The sequence below is a fragment of the Narcine bancroftii genome, chromosome 1 (assembly GCF_036971445.1).
Source record: "Narcine bancroftii isolate sNarBan1 chromosome 1, sNarBan1.hap1, whole genome shotgun sequence".
NCBI classification, from domain to species: Eukaryota; Metazoa; Chordata; class Chondrichthyes; order Torpediniformes; family Narcinidae; genus Narcine; species Narcine bancroftii.
This window is the reverse complement of record NC_091469.1, coordinates 55,387,395-55,405,309: the sequence shown is the minus strand read 5'-3', so window position 1 is coordinate 55,405,309 and position 17,915 is coordinate 55,387,395. Positions and strand designations below refer to the sequence as shown.

Genomic DNA, 17,915 nt, shown 5'->3' with positions numbered 1-17,915 from the left:
CTGAATCATTGGGAGAATTGAATATCCAGCACTGACATGGTACAATGTTTGCAGACTATGGAGCCAATACTTTCTTTAGAAGATGTGGCAACCAACTCCATTTACATACTCGTGGACTCTACCTTTGGTCAGTCATAAAGTTCTACAACACATAGGCCTTTCAGCACATCTTGCCTATTCTGATCAAGCTAGTCCCATTTGTCTGCATTTGCGCATATACCTCTAAATACTATCCTATCTAAATGAACTTCTCTAAATGGTTTTTGAATGCAACAATTGTCCTCATTTTTATCACCCTCTGGCAACTCATTCCTTATAACCACCACCTTCTGTGCAAAGAAGGTGTCCCTCAGATCCTCTTTAAATCATTCCCCTCTCACCCTCTAGTTTTAGATTCACCTACTCTATGACCTTATCTATGGTCCTCATAATTTAGATATATCTCTCTTATGTCCCTTCAATCTCCTAAACTCCAAGGTGAAAAATTTCAGCCAATTCCATCTCTCCTAATAATTTAAGTATTCCAGTCCCAGCAACATTCTTGTGATTCTTTTCTCCACTTTTCCAACTTAATGATAGTTTTCATGCAGCTGGGTGACCAAAGTTGCACATGTTACGACATAGACAAGCAGCAATAGAAATTCACCAACTCAATGGTATATTCAAAACAATAATTTTTATTAATAACTTTTAAATAATATAAAATCTTACTGAACTCTAACCGTGGTGTGTGTGTGTGTGTCTGTCTGTCTGTCTGTCTGTCTGTGTGTGTGTGTGTGTGTCTCTGTGTGTGTGTGTGTGTGTGTGTGTCTCTGTGTGTGTGTGTGTGTGTGTCTCTGTGTGTGTGTGTGTGTCTCTCTGTGTGTGTGTGTGTGTGTGTGTGTGTGTGTGTGTGTGTGTGTGTGTGTGTGTGTGTGTGTGTGTGTGTGTGTGTGTATGTGTGTGTGTCTGGTGGGGGCGGGGAGATCCCAAACTAGGCACAATTCTGAAGAGATAATTCAAATTTAAAGTTCAGTCTTAGAAATGTTTTATGTTGAAACTCAGTCTTTAAACTGTTGTTCAAAAGTTCTCAAACTCACAAATACTTGTAGATTTGCTTTCAGAGAAATATTTCTTCATACAGTTACTTTTTTTTCAATTTCCCCTCTCTTGTATGGAGGTTGAACGATTTGTGATTTCCACAATGATTTCACAAACCCAGGTAAGGGTTAAATGGTGACCATTACAAATGGACATGCAGAACTGTCCTCTCTTGAAAAAGAGACAGTCAAAGTGGCCCTTTCCTTTGAAACCACTGGTTCTGCATTCCTTCCCTGTCAAAGGGAGAATGCACAACAGTACCTCTCTCATTGAAGGTTTCTGCATCTCTGACTTCAGATGAAACATATTTCAATATTAAAGATGCCTTTTTGAAATGTCCCAATTACATGATATGACATCACTACCGGCTCTAAAGTTTAAAAACACAACTCATGGCAGTGGTCTCTGACTTGTCTCCACAGGACATGGAGCAAATTACTTTCTGCTTACACAGGTGTTTCTCCAGCAAACATTCATTGTCTTCAGTATTTCTATGGAACAATCCTTCTAGCTTTATGGCTTTTAACTGAACAATGATAAGGATTTGATGGCTTCTGCTTGACTTTGAACTATTAGACACTATCTCTGGAAGAGCTTTGTTATATGCTAACATGAATGTGTGATGTGTCTTTCTGTGTCCAACCCACCCAGTAACTTTACTAAGAAATATTATTAATCTTTATGATAAAATATATATAACATATTTCTGTAACATATACAATACCTTAAGTGAGATTTCACCAATGTCCTGTACTAAGTGTAGGAGCTGGGACACTATGTTGTTGTTGACTATACTAGTTGTTGACCACACTTGGAGCATAGTGTGAGGTTCGAGAAGGTAAGGTAGAGGGGTTGCAGAAAAGAAGCATATGGGCCAAATGCCATCATATTGAGTTAGTGTGGCTAGGCATCTTGGTCGGTATGGATAAGATGAATTGAAGAGCTTGTTTCTGTGTTGTATAACTCTATGCATAAATTTATACCATTAGAGTATGATATAGCGTTTCTAACAGGGAGATGTGTCAGAGCACATCTGGATATTGTGAAGTCAGATCTTAATGCTATATAACAAATAAGTGAAGCATAATAAATAACTCCTAAACTCAAGCAGATGACCCTATTTTTGTACAAGACCGACAGAAAGAACGTAGCTTTCAAAACAAACTTAAATAGCACATGACAGGTTTCATTTGTGGTTCTGGTTCAATCTCAAAATAAAACATATCACATCTGCCCAAAACATCATACTTTATAGATATCAGCTCTATCTCATGAATAAATGCAGAACAACAAGTTTCCTCGTCTGTATTATGTGATGGCATAAAGGAAGCAAAATGCTACCATCTATGGGTGATTTCATAGCAAACTGATCTGAATCATTCACATTGAGCACAAAAACCATCAGGGTGGTTGAATTTTTAAAGAAATAATTGTTAGTTATACAGTACAACTCCAATTATCCGAAATGTCGGGACTGGGCCCATTTTGGATAAATGATGTTTTTGGATAACTGGTCATTTTTTAAAAGCAGCTCAGTACCAACAGCAAATCAGCTGCTCTTCATAGACTATAGCTCGGCCATCAATTCCATTATTCTCTCAGTGCCGGTCAAAAAGCTACAAACTCTAGGCCACTGTATCCCACTCTGCAACTGGTTCCTTGACTTTCTCATTGGAAGATCACAGTCAGTACAAATTGGAAACAACATCTCCTCCTCACTGATTATCAACACAGGCACACCCCAAGGATGCGAGCTTAGCTCACTTATTATACACCCATGACTGTGTGCCCAGGCACAATTCCAATGCCATCTACAAGTTGGCTGATGACACCACAGTTGTCGGCAGAATCACAAGCGTCAACGAGGAAGCGTACACGAGGGAGATTGAATGGTGTAATGACAACAACCTTGTGCTTAATGTCAGCAAAACCAAGAAGATGATTATGGACTTCAGGAGGAAGTCAGGTGAACATGACTCAATCTTCATTAAGGGCTCAGGAGTGGAGAGGGTCAAGAATTTCAAATTTCTGGGTGTCAACAGCTCTGGGGATCTGTCTGAAGCCTCCATATTGATACAATACTTTGTGAGGTGTCTGACATGGTTTGATATGTCACCGAAGACTCTTGTAAACTTTTACAGGTGTACCATGGATAGCACTCTGGCTAGTTGCATCACCGCCTGGTATAGAGGTACCAACTCTCAGAACAAGCATAAACTCCAGAGGGCTGTTAACTCATCCTGTGACATCACAGGCACCAGACTTCACTCCATTGAGGACATCTACATGAGGCGGTGTCTTAAAAAAACAGCCTCTATCCTCAAAAGACCCCACGATCAAGGCCATGCCCTCTTCACTCTTCTACCATCAAGGAAAAAGAGCCTAAAGATGAGCACTCAGCGGCACAAGGACAGCTTCTTCTCCTCTGAATTATTCTTCCTGAATAATCAATGAACCAAAGACATGGCCTTACTTTTCTTTTCGTGCCCTATTATTAATATTATTATTATTTTATTTTTTATAGTAATATTGTAAGATGGTTATAATATGAATGTTTACTCTGTGACGCTGCCGGAAAACACCGAATTTCATGACTCGTTCATGACAATAAATCCTGATTCTGATCACATGCAACAGTGTTTAAACAACAACAAAAAAGGAAAGGCTTTTTAAGCATGATAATTTCACCAAAAAAAACCAACCTGAACAAAATAACACCAAAAGCTCAAAATTCTACTCAGAGGTCTCCAAAAAACTCCAAAAGTTTTTCAAGCTGTGATGTCAATTTGGCTCAGAAGAAATTTCGGATAACTGAGGATTTCTGATTGTTTCAGATATCCTCATTTATCCAAATTTTTTTCAGAGGCGAAATGACGTCATTTCATCTTCAAAATTTTTCAGATAAATTAGGATTTCTGATTTGGCTGAAATCTTCAATTGTCCAAAAAAAATTCGAAGCCAAACAGATGTCACTTCTGGGACAAAAAAATGTTGGATAACTAAGGATTTTGGATAATTTGTGTGGCACTGTACCTGTTTTTTTTAGCATTGGACCTTTTTGACTCTTTTTAAAAAAAAATAAAGGTATGATTATTTGACCTGGGAGAACCTTGTGTTGGAATTCTATTGCTGTCAACATCCTCCATTGGATAAGTTTACCATGAAAAATGATTCCAGCCAGAATTGCATATTTTGTTTGCTCAACTTAATGTTTCTATACATTCAGCCATGTATAGATGTGTAATCTACTTCTTCTAATGCTATCCTCAAAATGCTATCCTCAAAATGTGCATGTTAAACAAGGAATCAGCTAACCATGTAGTTCTTCATTGGTAGCATGCAAATAATTTAAAAGTAAAAAAATAAAATACTAATTGAATTTCAGGTGGATTCTGAGAAAGTTGTGAAAACTTGATTGAAAACTCTTTAGCTTAGAAGATTGAGGAGAATCTATATGAGGTCTTTAATGGTAAAAGAGTTTCAGTGGAAATTGTTTTCTCCAGACAAAGCGGAACTAAATTAAGGATTGATGTAATTCTGTCCAGCAATAAATGTAATGTTTAAGTGGTTGTGTTATGAATGCGGAAGTGTGTTCTGTAAGAGAGTGACTTTATCCAGCATCAATAGCTGTTACTCTCTTTGTATCTTTCAGTTAAAAAAATTGCCATTCCTATCTGCCTCTACATGACATTAACTCCTCTAGTGTGGTTCACTAATAATGGATCTCTACAAATGGCCAACAAGTGCTTGCCTTGGTATGATATCCCCCTCCCCTGAACAAATAATGCAATGTGTACAGGAGGTAGGGCCTTACTCTAAGTTAGCCTTCTTTTTTTGGCTATGGAACCTTTATGACTGCTTGCAGTTTATTGGCCATCTGTGGAAACAGTCAAATTTCAATGGTTTCTTCCTTACTATTTTCTCCTGCTGACCACATAAGAAACATAAAAGTTATTTTATTATTTCAGTCTGTGCCTCCACCCTCTTCCCCCCCCCCCCCCACCCCCCGCCACCCATAAACGTGCTGTGGCCCCTGTTGAGAAATGGGAGACACGAGATGACCACCCTCCTCTTCACATTAATAGCTTGGTTTTGGTGAGGGTGGAGAGCACCACGTTCCTCAAAGGCAATTAAGAATCGACCTATCCTGGACATATAACATGTTCTCACTTGTGAGGAAGGCGCAACAGTGAATGCATTTCCTGAGACGACTGAGGTGGGCGAGGCTACATACTACCATCCTGCCAACTTTCTACAGAAGCTCTATCGAAAGCATCCTGGGTGGCTGCATCAGTGTGGTAAAGCAATAATATTCAACCTTTTTCTTCCTACTCACATACCACTTTAAGTAATCCCTATGCCATAGGTGCTCTATAATTAGTAAGGGTTTGCTCAAGGTGATATGTGGGTGGAAGGAAAAAGTATGAAAATCACTGTTTTAATTTCACCAAATTGACTCATTTTGGCACGGTTTCATAACTCCAAAGGAAATGGGCCAATGACAATTTTTCTCAAGCAAAATATTTCACTAACAATTAGGTCAAAAGCAGTGATTCTCAACCTTCCCTTCCCACTCACATACCACCTTAAGCAATCCCTTACTAATCACAGAGCAGCATATGGATTACTTCAAGTGGTATGTGAGTGGAAAGAAAAAGGTTGAGAACCACTGTTATAAAGCATCAGAGTGGAGGTCAATCCACAGGACCATAAAAGTGGCAGAGGGATTACTCCTTCCCTCCAAGGATGTAATTTACCAGGATTGTTGTTTAAAGAGAGCTCACAAAATCTACAAGGGACCCTACCACCCGAACACAGCATCTTACAGCTACTTCGGTCGGGAAAGATATACACAAGTATTAGAGCCAGAACTACCAGGCTAAGGAACAGCTTCTTCCCACAGACAGAGACTGCTAAATGACTACTAAAGAACTCTCATGACTCTCCTATATATTGATAATATATATTTTTACCATATGTACACAAACTCTCGGACTCTGTATCCCCCTCTGTAACTAGATCCTTGACTTTCTCATCGGAAGACCAGTCAGTACGAATTGGAAACAATGTCTCCTCCTCACTGATCATCACAGTTGCACCCCAAGGATGTATGCTTAGCCCATAGCTCTACTCATTATACACTCATGACTGTATGGCCAGGTGCAATTCCAATGCCATCTACAAGTTTGTCAATGGCACCACAGTTGTCGGAAGAATCACAATGGCAATGGAGTACAGGAGGGAGATAGATCAACTCGTTGAATGGTGTAATGCCAACAACCTTGTGCTCAACGTCATCAAAACCAAGCGGATGATTGTGGACTTCAGGAGGAAGTCAAGGGAACACGACCCAATCCTCATCGAGGGCTCAGTAGTGGAGAGGATCAAGAACTTCAAATTCTCTGGAATCTATCCTGGATCCTCCATGTTGATGCAATCACAAAGTAGGCTCGCCAGCAGCTATACTTTGTAAGCTGTCTGAGGAGATTCAGTATGTCACCAACGATTCTTGTAAAATTTTATAGGTGTACCGTGGAGAGCACTCTGGCTGGTTGCATTACTGCCTGGTAATGGAGGCACCAACTCTCAGGACAAGAATAAACTCCAGAGGGTTGTTAACTCAGCCTGCAACATCACGTGCACCAGACCACTCCATCGAGGACATCTACATGAGGCGGTGTCTTAAGAAAGCAGCCTCTATTTCAAAGACCCCCACCACCCAGGTCATGCCCTCTTCACTCTGCTACCATCAGGGAAAAGTATAGGAGCCTAAAGATGAGCACTCAATGGCACAAGAACAGCTTCTTCCACTGCCATCAGGTTCCTAAATAATCAATGAACCATAGACAGTACCGTACTTTTCATGCACTATTTTTAATTTTTTTTTGTTATAATATGCACACTTGCTCTATGATGCTGCAGCAAAACACAGAATTTCATGCCTGTTTTAGGTTCTGTGCGCATGTATTGCTTGTTTATATAAGGATTATGTCTTTATGCATTGTTTTTGAACCATTGGCTGGACAACACTGTTTCATAAGATGATAAATGAACTTGAATAGCCTTTGACCAAAAACCATCAATGCAGTCTCTGCAAAATTGTCCAAATTCAGTGATAGGATAAATGAACCAATGTCAGTATCATCTCCCAGATCTAAATGATAGCACTGAGGCTCTGCTGGTGTTTAAACAGTTCTCATGGGCTAGCATATACGCATTTCACATGCCTAACTCTAGTAATATAACAGCACCAATTTTCACGCAGAGAGGAATCATGTACCTTCTCATTATCGCATTATCAAAGCAATGTCTTGGCTGGCTCAGAGGAATTCCTGGCCTATGACTGGTTTCAATGGAGATGCAGCAACTAGGGAGGTGCTGAGCTTATCAAGTTCCCAAGATGGACACACACAAGGGCTGCATTCAGTCAACTGAAAGGGAGCATCACACTCTAAATAACTCAACAATCTATTCCATATCTTCAGAATCTAACAAAGTCTTCCACCATATAAGAATCCACAAAACAGTGGCAAATTATCCTTAATCTGCAAACTGCCTCTGAGCCAGTTTAATGGAAACAAAGCCAATTATTGATGATGATACATGACAGCCTGATATTTAGTTATAAAATTTTATTTATATTTTTGACAAAGAAAATTAAGTTCAAATATTTGAAGGTGTCATAACCAAAAGAAGAGATACTGAAGAATAGAAGATGTCAAGTAAAACATCCAAAATTTTAGCCAAACAGCTAAGAATATCAAATTAAGAATGAGGAGGTGGAGGTAGTTAAAGAAGGAATAACAGAATTTTGGATAAAGGCAATTGAAAGTATCCTTGTACAAGCTAATAAAGAATTGTTCTTCAGTATGAGGTTATAATAAAGGAAACAACCCAATAGGTGAACAACATTCAAGAATGAGAATCTCAAATACGAGTCATGAGAATCCAACAAGGATGGCAAAGGACAAGTTTTGAACATCTGAATTCAGGATAAGCTAGCACTTGAGAAGAATGGTGGACAAGAAAAATGTTATCTTAATTTCAAATTGGATACACAGCACAATAATGGGCACCAATTAACCTACAATCTGTGTTTGTTTGGAAAGGTGGGAGGAATCCCACACAGACATGCAGAGAATGAACAAACTCCTTACAGACAGCACTGGATTAGCATTTGGTTCACTGGTGCTGTTCTAGCATTGTGCGCCACCCTTCAAAATATTTTGAAAATTTATTTTATTCACTCATATTCTGCATTTAATGATTTTAAGTAAACATACCAAAGTTGTTGGAAATCTGAAGTGAAAATAGACAATACTAAAAATACATGAGAATCCACATTCTCTCTTACAGAATTCCCAAATCACTATCCAAAGATTGGTGATATGGAATAAACTTGGCTGTCACAGAATTTATGAGAAAAATGTTTAAAAACAAATATATAAATATGATACTTTTTTTCAACCTGTACTTCTTGATGTACGTGCAAATGATGTGGCTTCACACATAGAAAGTGTGAATCTTTACACCTTAATGATCAGAGTGGTTGGCTATGTATGTGCCAGAAAGGATGGGAGAGATCTTAAACGTTTATTGCATCAGTATTTACTCAGCAAACTGGCACATAGTCTAGGGAAATAAGAAAAACAAGCAGTGATGTCATGAAACCTGTACAGATCAAAGGAGAAGGTGCTTGCTGACAAAGGAAATAAGGAAGGATAAAGCCCTAGGGACTGACCTTGAGGGAGGCTAGTGAAGAAATTGCATAGGGCCTGGCAGAAATATTTTAAATGTCCTTAGCTGCAGGTGAGGGGCTGTTCTGTTGTTTAAAAAAGGCTCGAAAATTAAGGCCAGTGAGCCTAAAGTCAGTAGTAGGTAAATTATTGGAAGGTGTCCTAAGAAATTGGATATAAAAGCATTTGGACAGCCAGGGATTGACTATGGTTAGTCAACATGGCTTTGTGCGTGGTAGGGGGTGTTTAATCATCTTATAGAGTTTTTTGAGGAGGTTACCAGGCATGTTGATGAAGGAAAGGCTGTGGATGTTGTCTACATGGATTTTAAGGCTTTTGACAAGGCTCCACATGGGATGTTAGTCAGGAAGGCTCAGATGTTCGGTATTCATGGTGAGATACTAAACTGAATTCGACATTGGCTATACGGGAGAAGCCAGAGAGTGGTAGTGAATGAATGGTTCTCAGACTGGAGGCCTGTGTGTCGGGGATCAGTGCTGGAACTATTGTTGCTTGTCATCAAAATCAATGATCCAGATGATTACGTGGTAAATGGGATCAACAGGTTTGTAGATGATACAAAGTTTAAAGGTGTTGTGGATAGCGAGAAAGGCTGTCAAAGTTTACAGAAGGATCTGGACTAGCTGGAAAAATGGGTTGAAAAATGTCAGATGGAATTTAATGCAGACAAGTGTAAGGTGTTGCACTTTGGAAGGACAAACCATGGTAGGACATACACAGTAAATGGTAGGGCACTGAAAAGTGCAGTAAACAGAGAGATCTGGGAATACATATACATAATTCCCTGTAAGTAGCATCATAGATGGATAGAGTTATAAAGAGAGCTTTTGGCATATTGGCCTTCATAAATCAAAGTAATCAGTATAGGAGATGGGATGTTACGGTCAAGTTGTACAAAACATTGCTGAGGCCAAATTTGGAGCATTGTACGCAGCTTTGATCACCTAACCACAGAAAGGATATCAACAAGATTGAAAGAGTGCAGAGAAGATTTATTAGGATGTTACCAGGACTTCAGGATCTGAGTTACAGGGAAAGGTTAAACAGTTTAGGACTTTATTCCCTGGAGTGTAGAAGAATGTGGGGAAATTTGATAGAGGTGTACAAATTATGAGTGTAATAGAGAGAGAAAATGCAAGTTGAATGGTTCCCCTAAGGTTAGATGAGATATAATCCAGAAGACATGGGTTCAGAGTGAAAGAGGAAAAATTTAGGGGAACATGAGGGGGTATTTCTTCACACAGAGAGTGGTGGAAGTGTGGGAAGAGTTGCCAGCTGAAGTGGTGAATGCAGGGTCAATTTTCACATTTAAGAAAAATTTGGACAAGTGCATGGATGGGAGAGAAATGAACTGCTATCGATTGGTGCAGGTCAATGAGACTAGAAGGCCAAAGGGTCTTTTTTCTGTGCTCTACATCACCTTTGTTGACCTCACCAAAGCCTTTGACACCGTGAGCAGGAAAGGGCTTTGGCAAATACTAGAGTGCCTCGGATGCCCCCCCAAGTTCCTCAACATGGTTATCCAACTGCATGAAAACCAACAAAGTCGGGTCAGATACAGCAATGAGCTCTCCGAACCCTTCTCCATTGACAACGGCGTGAAGCAAGGCTGCATCCTCGCACCAACCCTCTTTACTATCTTCTTCAACATGATGCTGAAACAAGCCAATAAAGACCTCAACAATGAAGATGGTGTTTACATCCGGTACCGCACGGATGGCAGTCTCTTCAATCTGAGGCGCATGCAAGCTCACACCAAGACACAAGAGCAACTTGTCCGTGAACTACTCTTTGCAGATGATGCTGTTTTAGTTGCCCATTCAGAGCCAGCTCTTCAGCACATGATGTCCTGTTTTGCGGAAACTACCAAAATGTTTGGCCTGGAAGTCAGCCTGAAGAAAACTGAGGTCCTCCATCAGCCAGCTCCCCACTATGACCACCAGCCCCCCCACATCTCCATCGGGCACACAAAACTCAAAACAGTCAACCAGTTTATCTACCTTGGCTGCACCATTTCATCTGATGCAAGGATCGACAAAGAGATAGACAACAGACTCGCCAAGGCAAATAGTGCCTTTGGAAGACTACACAAAAGAGTCTGGAAAAACAACCACCTGAAGAAACACACAAAGATCAGTGTGTACAGAGCTGTTGTCATACCCACGCTCCTGTTCGGCTCCGAATCATGGGTCCTCTACCGGCATCACCTACGGCTTCTAGAACGTTTCCATCAGCACTGTCTCCGGTCCATCCTCAACATTCATTGGAATGACTTCATCACCAACATCGAAGTACTTGAGCTGGCAGAGTCCGCAAGCATCGAATCCATGCTGCTGAAGACCCATCTGCGCTGGGTGGGTCACGTCTCCAGAATGGAGGACCATCGCCTTCCCAAGATCGTGCTCTATGGCGAGCTCTCCACTGGCCACCGAGACAGAGGTGCACCAAAGAAGAGGTACAAGGACTGCCTAAAGAAATCTCTTGGTGCCTGCCACATTGACCACCGCCAGTGGGCTGATCTTGCCTCCAACCGTGCATCTTGGCGCCTCACAGTTCGGCGGGCAGCAACCTCCTTTGAAGAAGACTGCAGAGCCCACCTCACTGACAAAAGACAAAGGAGGAAAAACCCAACACCCAACCCCAACCAACCAATTTTTCCTTGCAACTGCTGCAACCGTGTCTGCCTGTCCCGCATCGAACTTGTCAGTCACCAACGAGCCTGCAGCAGACGTGGACATACCCCTCCATAAATCTTCGTCCACGAAGCCAAGCCAAAGAATGTTTAATGGTTGAATGGAAAATTGAAATAGAGGTCTCCAAGAAACTCAAATAATCCCCACTTCCTCCTGCCATAACACAAGGGTAATCTGTATTTAAAGGCCAGGTAGAGTAAGAAACAGAGATAAGGTTTCAGATCAATCATCTTTCAGAATGAAAAATTAGGTATCATGAAGTACCTGCTTCGTCCTGATGAATGTTGAGTTTGAGTGATACTGAAACTGGATTAATTCAGTCCAATGTACTCCCCTAACACAGTTGGCTTCTGCTGTTCAAATGCTGGAGAGGCTCTTGGGGAATTGAATGGTACCCAGCCTCTGACCTGCTTTTTTCTTTCCATTCTTATGTGGTGGTCCAGTTAATTTCTGATAAATGATGATTTTGAAGGCATTAAATGTGAGGGACTTGACCATGTAAATGTGATTCTTAAGGGCAAAAGGACACACTGTCAAAAGCTTTGATCAGTATTAGTATCCTTTTACTACTGTTATCCTGTGTATTAATAGATACAGTATTAAAAATGCTATTCCGTTAATGAAGATCTTAACATCATGGCTGAGATTAAAATGGAGACAATAGTCTGTTCCATCATTAAGAATGATGGATGCGAAAGACTAGATCTTTTGCTTCTATTTCCTTATCAAATTCATACAAGTTCTATTGATAATGCCAGATTATTTTTCCCTGCAATTTTCAAAAACTCCTTGCATTTAAACAAAAAAATCTATTATTACTTTCATTTCACTAAATCTTTCTGTAGTTTCCTGCCAAATCTTTTCTGTGACAAACATTGCCACCTACTGGCAATAGTTTGCTACACAACTAATTTTTAAAAAATTGTTCCTGAGCATATAACCTGTTGATGGTTTTCTGTGACCATTATTCGCATTATTCTTATTCCTAATAATTATATTCTTAAAGCTCTAATTCTTTATACAACTATTTAATTTCTGTGTACTATAAACATTTCAGCTGTTTTGATGCCATTGTTAAAATATCTCACTTTATTAATGTTATTTTGATATCATTGTTAAGATATCTCACTTTATTAATGTTGTTTTGATATCATTGTTAAGGTATCTTTCGAGCAATTACAGCCTGAAATTTATCATGCTTTAATATTATAGCTTACATTTTTATTCTCAACTTCTACATTCAAAAATCACACATAGAATTAAATACATAATTAGTGGCATACCTGACTTTCGTAGCATTTGTTGTATTTTTGTCCTGCGTGCCTTATCATGTACAGGTGAAACTAACATTTTTCTAAGGGTCAAATCAATTTAAAAATAATTAGCACCCTGCACCAAAAAGATATTGCGTCCAACTGATTCCTTCTAATTATCAAGTGATATATTGCAAAATATCTTCTAGCACTAATAGTAATATTTCTATTTTAAATAATCTATTTGACAAAAATATTCAATAAATTTAAAAATTAAATATCATGGATATTAAAGGAGAGAACTAATTCATGACTTTTTTATGTCATAAACATAGATTTGTATACTGTACTTTGATAAATGTTTTACTCTAGAATTACTATACATTATTCTTGATTCAGAATATGAATATAGTTAATTTAAAAAAAAAGTTTGATAGCTAACCAAAAATGCTTACTGCGGAGGCCTTTTCCTGTGCATCAATATTAGCCAGAAGATTTTGTACTCTTTCATGGATTCTATCCCATGCGGGATGGCTGACTGGATCGAAGTAATACCTATTTTAACAAACAAACAGAAAAAAGATGACGTTTCTAGAGAACTTTATCTTCAATGGTCTTCCTCTCAGTTATCAAGATAAAGGAAATAATATCATGTCATAGAATGAAAAATATATTTTCTTGGCAATTTTTACATTTGTTCAGTTCTAGTTTCCCCAGAGTAAAAAGCTGGCCTAATGAGAACTTGAACCAGAAATAAGAGGAAAGATTAGTAACTATATAATACTAATTCATGTGTATTAAATATACTGGAAAACCAAATGTACAAATTGCAATAAGATGCAGCTTAATTGATGTGCATGGAGAATTCCTCTAAGAATATATTTTTTGGAACTGACCTACAATTAAGCACATTTAGCTTGTCTTTGTTATCCCATCATCTATTTCAAATGAACTAAGTTGTAGTGAAATGTTGATGCATAAACTTTGACACTATCATTATATTAAGCAGAAATTATGTCAAGAACAAACCAAAATGGAAAAAAAAAAGAAAAGTAGGATCTCATCCAATTTCTTTTCTAATCTTCAGTTTCTTCCACTGTTAACCCGTCTGGAGCTAACTAAGCTGTCAAGGATAGTGGCAAATGGAGTACCTTGCATTGTGTATTATACCACTTTACATTATTATACAACTCTTACAATTTGAATTAGTCCATATTTGGAATTCAAATCAGTTCTTGAAAATCCAAGTGTCATTCAAATTCTTCTTCTTTGGCTTGGCTTCGCGGACGAAGATTTATGGAGGGGGTAAAAAGTCCACGTCAGCTGCAGGCTCGTTTGTGGCTGACAAGTCCGATGCGGGACAGGCAGACACGGTTGCAGCGGTTGCAGGGGAAAATTGGTTGGTTGGGGTTGGGTGTTTCCTCCTTTGCCTTTTGTCAAAAGGAATCTGATATTCTCCTTCATGATATTCAGTGAGCATAAAAAGTCAAATATTGTGGTAGTCTCAATAAGTTTGCATTTATGTATTGTAATGGGCATAGGCAGAAAATTATAGCCAATTGGAACCAAGATCTGATGTATATTTTCTCAGGTTTGAGTGGATATCCCCAGTTGAAATCGGCTGATCACATTAAAAGAATTTTAACGTGCCTAATTAACATCAAATGTTAATTACGCACATTCCTTTCTGAGTTTCCACTCAACAAAACTGATAAGACACAGACTAGATGTTCTGAAAGTGGAGATTACTATTTCTTAAAATCCTAATTTTTCCATCAACTTGAACTAGTAATCAGGAATATCTGATAGCTTTCTTTAAAAGCAACCTGAAGATCTCAAAGATGGCAAGAATTAGTGCAGCAATGCTCAAGTTTAGACAACATTCTGGTATCCCTGCTTAAATGTAGGACAAAGCCAACAAATTATTAAAATCCAAAATTCCTACAGATTCAGTAAAGCAGCACGTTGACTGACTAATTCATGCAGAGAATGAGGTGGAGAAAGAGACTCAAAAGAGAGTTGAAAAGATTATCTCAAAGAAATGTTAAAAGAAAATTCTGGCTTATAGCTATCTTAGCATATATTTAATTTTATGTCACAAGGTTGAGAGTTTCTATCCTGACTCATTTTAAAATTCTGTTATGGTTCTATGACAATAACATTCAACAATAGATCGAAAAGAATTGCACAAGCTATAATTAAGAGTAATTTTTGCACCTTGTTCGGCAGGATACTGCTCCCGCAAAACAACAGATTTGATGACACATGTTCATAACATTAAAGCTGATTCTAAATTGGTTTTCAATGAAGGATTACATTGAGGACCTTGTGGCACTTTCAGTTGAAAGTTTCTGAAGATGGAAACAAAGTGATTTGAAAAGCAAGTATGCAGGAAGCAAAATGTGCTGAGTCATGTGGTTACAGAGACCATAGCATTGCTGTTGAGACATTATAATAATAGGTCAGATAAGCAACTTTCTGCTTTCATATCTGTTCAAATGGAGCCAGAGTATTTGATTATTTTTGATGTGCACAAAAAGACAGTCAGTATCATTTTTAAGACATGCACCCTCACTTAAGACTGATAGCTTTTGGACCACAAAGACCAAAGGGAAAATGATAAGTCAGCTCCTGGGATTCTTCAGTTTTAATACATAGATTTCATTTTTGCTATTGGAGAGAAACCCCATTCTCAGAAAGCTAGAAGCCTTCTTGGTAATATTTATCAATGTCTTCCCCCTCAGTATTGCTAATGTTGCATGCCAGAACTTATTACTTGAACTTAAGTTTAAAGACTGAGGGTCGTTTATTGCTGGAAGTAGACAAGGAAAAAAATAGTTGGATAGATCCAGATATGAGGAAGTGAGGGAGAAGATAGACACATAGGCTGGAAGGTGATGTGAGACCAGATAAGGGAGGGATGATGAAGAGATGGAGCCGAATGGGGGAGGGGATAGAAAGTGTTGGTCACAGGAGAAGAAACCCAGGGGAAAGATAGAGCTGATGGAGATATGGTATTAGATGGAGTTGGTGACAAACCTGGGTTACAGGTTTGGGCAATGGAGCAGCCAAACAAAGGAAGAGGGAACCTAGATGGACTGGTGAGAGTGGGAAAGAAATACTGGACATAGGGGCTACCAAAAACTGGAAATCACTGGGTCGTAGGCCAATTGTGGAATCTCGGAATATTTGATGCTATTCATCCAGTTTGTATCTGGCCTCATGGTACAATGAAGAAAGCATTTCAATTCTGTTCCCCATTCCCAAAGGTTAGTTTGACATGCAAGTGGAGTGGGGTCTGAGTTCTTTGTGCCATCACAGCAGCTCAATACTCCACTATTTACATGAAAAATGGTACCACTAGTATTGTTCACTGCAGGGAAGGGAGAAAAGAAAATTTAGGATGTGGAGTGAAGTGGTAGGGAGATAAACTTTTCTCCATTCTCTTCTGATGTCCTGACTAATTTCAAATGAAAACAAGCAATGAAAACCTTTATTTTTATTTTCTGTGACGGCCTTCAATATTCCTTCTTGTAACAATCCAAAATAATTCAAAATTTCGGTGGATTATTCTGCCTTTGTCAAGATGCTCTCACCTATCAAAATATTCTCATTCAACTATATTAGCTCCCTGTCTTGGCCTACCATTGATTCTCAATACTTTCATAACTTGCTGTTGCCTTTTTTCTGAAATCTCATATAGCCATGCAACTCAATGAATCATGTGAGGAAAAAAAAGTCTGCAGGTGCAGTGATTGTAGTTGAAACATAGAGATGGTGGAGGAAAGTCAATCTTGCAGCATCCATGGGAGGTAAAGATATATTACCACCATTTTGGGCCTGAGCCCTTCCTCAAGGTATTAGTAAAAAAAAAAGGCAGACACGTATTAAAGGCTGGGGAAAAATTGAAGAATGGGAGGGGTTGGAGTACAGAGCAAGAGGCAAAAGCTGAATTAGGTATGGAAGGACAGGAGAGAGGAAAGGTGAGAATTGATTTTGGTTCTGTGGAAGGAGAGGTCTAGTTGGAAGGTGAGGTCTAGTTGGAAGGTATCAAGATAGATTAATAGATTAATAGTTGTTCCTCCAGTTTGTGGGCAGTCTCAGCCTGGCAGTGCATGAAACCATGGACAGATATGTCAGCAAGGGAATGGGGTGGGGAAATGAAATGGGTGACGACTGGGACATGCAAGCTATTGTTGAGGTGCTCAATGAAGCAATTTCCCAGTCTCCTTCCAGTCTCTCTGATGTGGAGGAAACCACAATGGGACCACCAGATGCTGTAGATGACCCCCGCAGATTCACAAGTGGTGTTGCTTCACTTGGAAGGACTTTTTGGGGCCCTGAATGAAGGTGAGGGAGGAAATGAGGGCAAAAGTGGTGTATCCTTTGTGGTCATAGGGTAGGTGGCAAGGGCATAATTGGTGGAGAGGGAGGAGTGGATGACAGAGTCATGAATAGAATGGTTCTTGCAGAAGGTGGAGAGGGGTATATGTCAAGTTCACATAGAAGGTGACAGAAATGATGGAGGATGATATGCTGGATGCAGAGGCTGGTGGAGTGAGGACAAGGGGAATCCTGTCTTTGTTGTGCTTTGGGGCATAGGGGGTCAGGGCGGATGTGCAGGTATTGGAGGATATATAGGTGAGGGCTGAGATGATGATGTTTGAAGGAGGTTCTCTCTAATGGTCTGGCATGGAAGACCTTGTCCTGGGAGCAGATAGAATGGAGACAGAGGAATTGAGAAAGGAATGGAAACAAGGTGTGAAGAAGTGTAGTCAAGGTTGGTGTGGGAGCAAAATCATAGACTACCTTTCTCATTCCAATGGTGATGCTCTACATGCTAATCCCATTTTCTTAATTGGGTCCATATCTCTCCATTCCTTTCCTTTCCAAGTACATGTCCAAATGACCTAAGTATTGTATCTGCCTATACCACATCCTCATGCTCTTGCACAACCTATGGTCTTCAAATCTAGCACCCATTTCCCTTTTTCTCATGATGGAACTGGTCAAAATGTCTGGAAACTCACCCAAACTCAACTCTCTATTTTCTTTCAAGTTAACATTTATTGTCAGAGTACCTACATGACATTACATACAACCCTGGGCCAGGTAGAATTTCTACTTGATGG

The 17,915-nt window shown here is 39.4% G+C and overlaps 1 protein-coding gene across 8 annotated transcripts in view; it reads right to left on the bottom strand.

The window, feature by feature from the left end:
• Window positions 1-17,915, bottom strand: part of LOC138758331 (spermatogenesis-associated protein 6-like) — a 153,174-nt gene that overhangs the window by 63,246 nt on the left and 72,013 nt on the right. For all 8 annotated transcript variants that reach the window (XM_069927103.1, XM_069927095.1, XM_069927120.1 and 5 more), the window contains 2 exons: window positions 13,239-13,338; window positions 12,814-12,884 (listed from right to left, as the gene is read on the bottom strand). In XM_069927103.1, coding sequence (XP_069783204.1) covers window positions 12,858-12,884; window positions 13,239-13,338 — 127 coding nt within the window. In that variant the 3' untranslated portion in view covers window positions 12,814-12,857. The remainder of the gene's footprint in view (window positions 1-12,813; window positions 12,885-13,238; window positions 13,339-17,915) is intronic.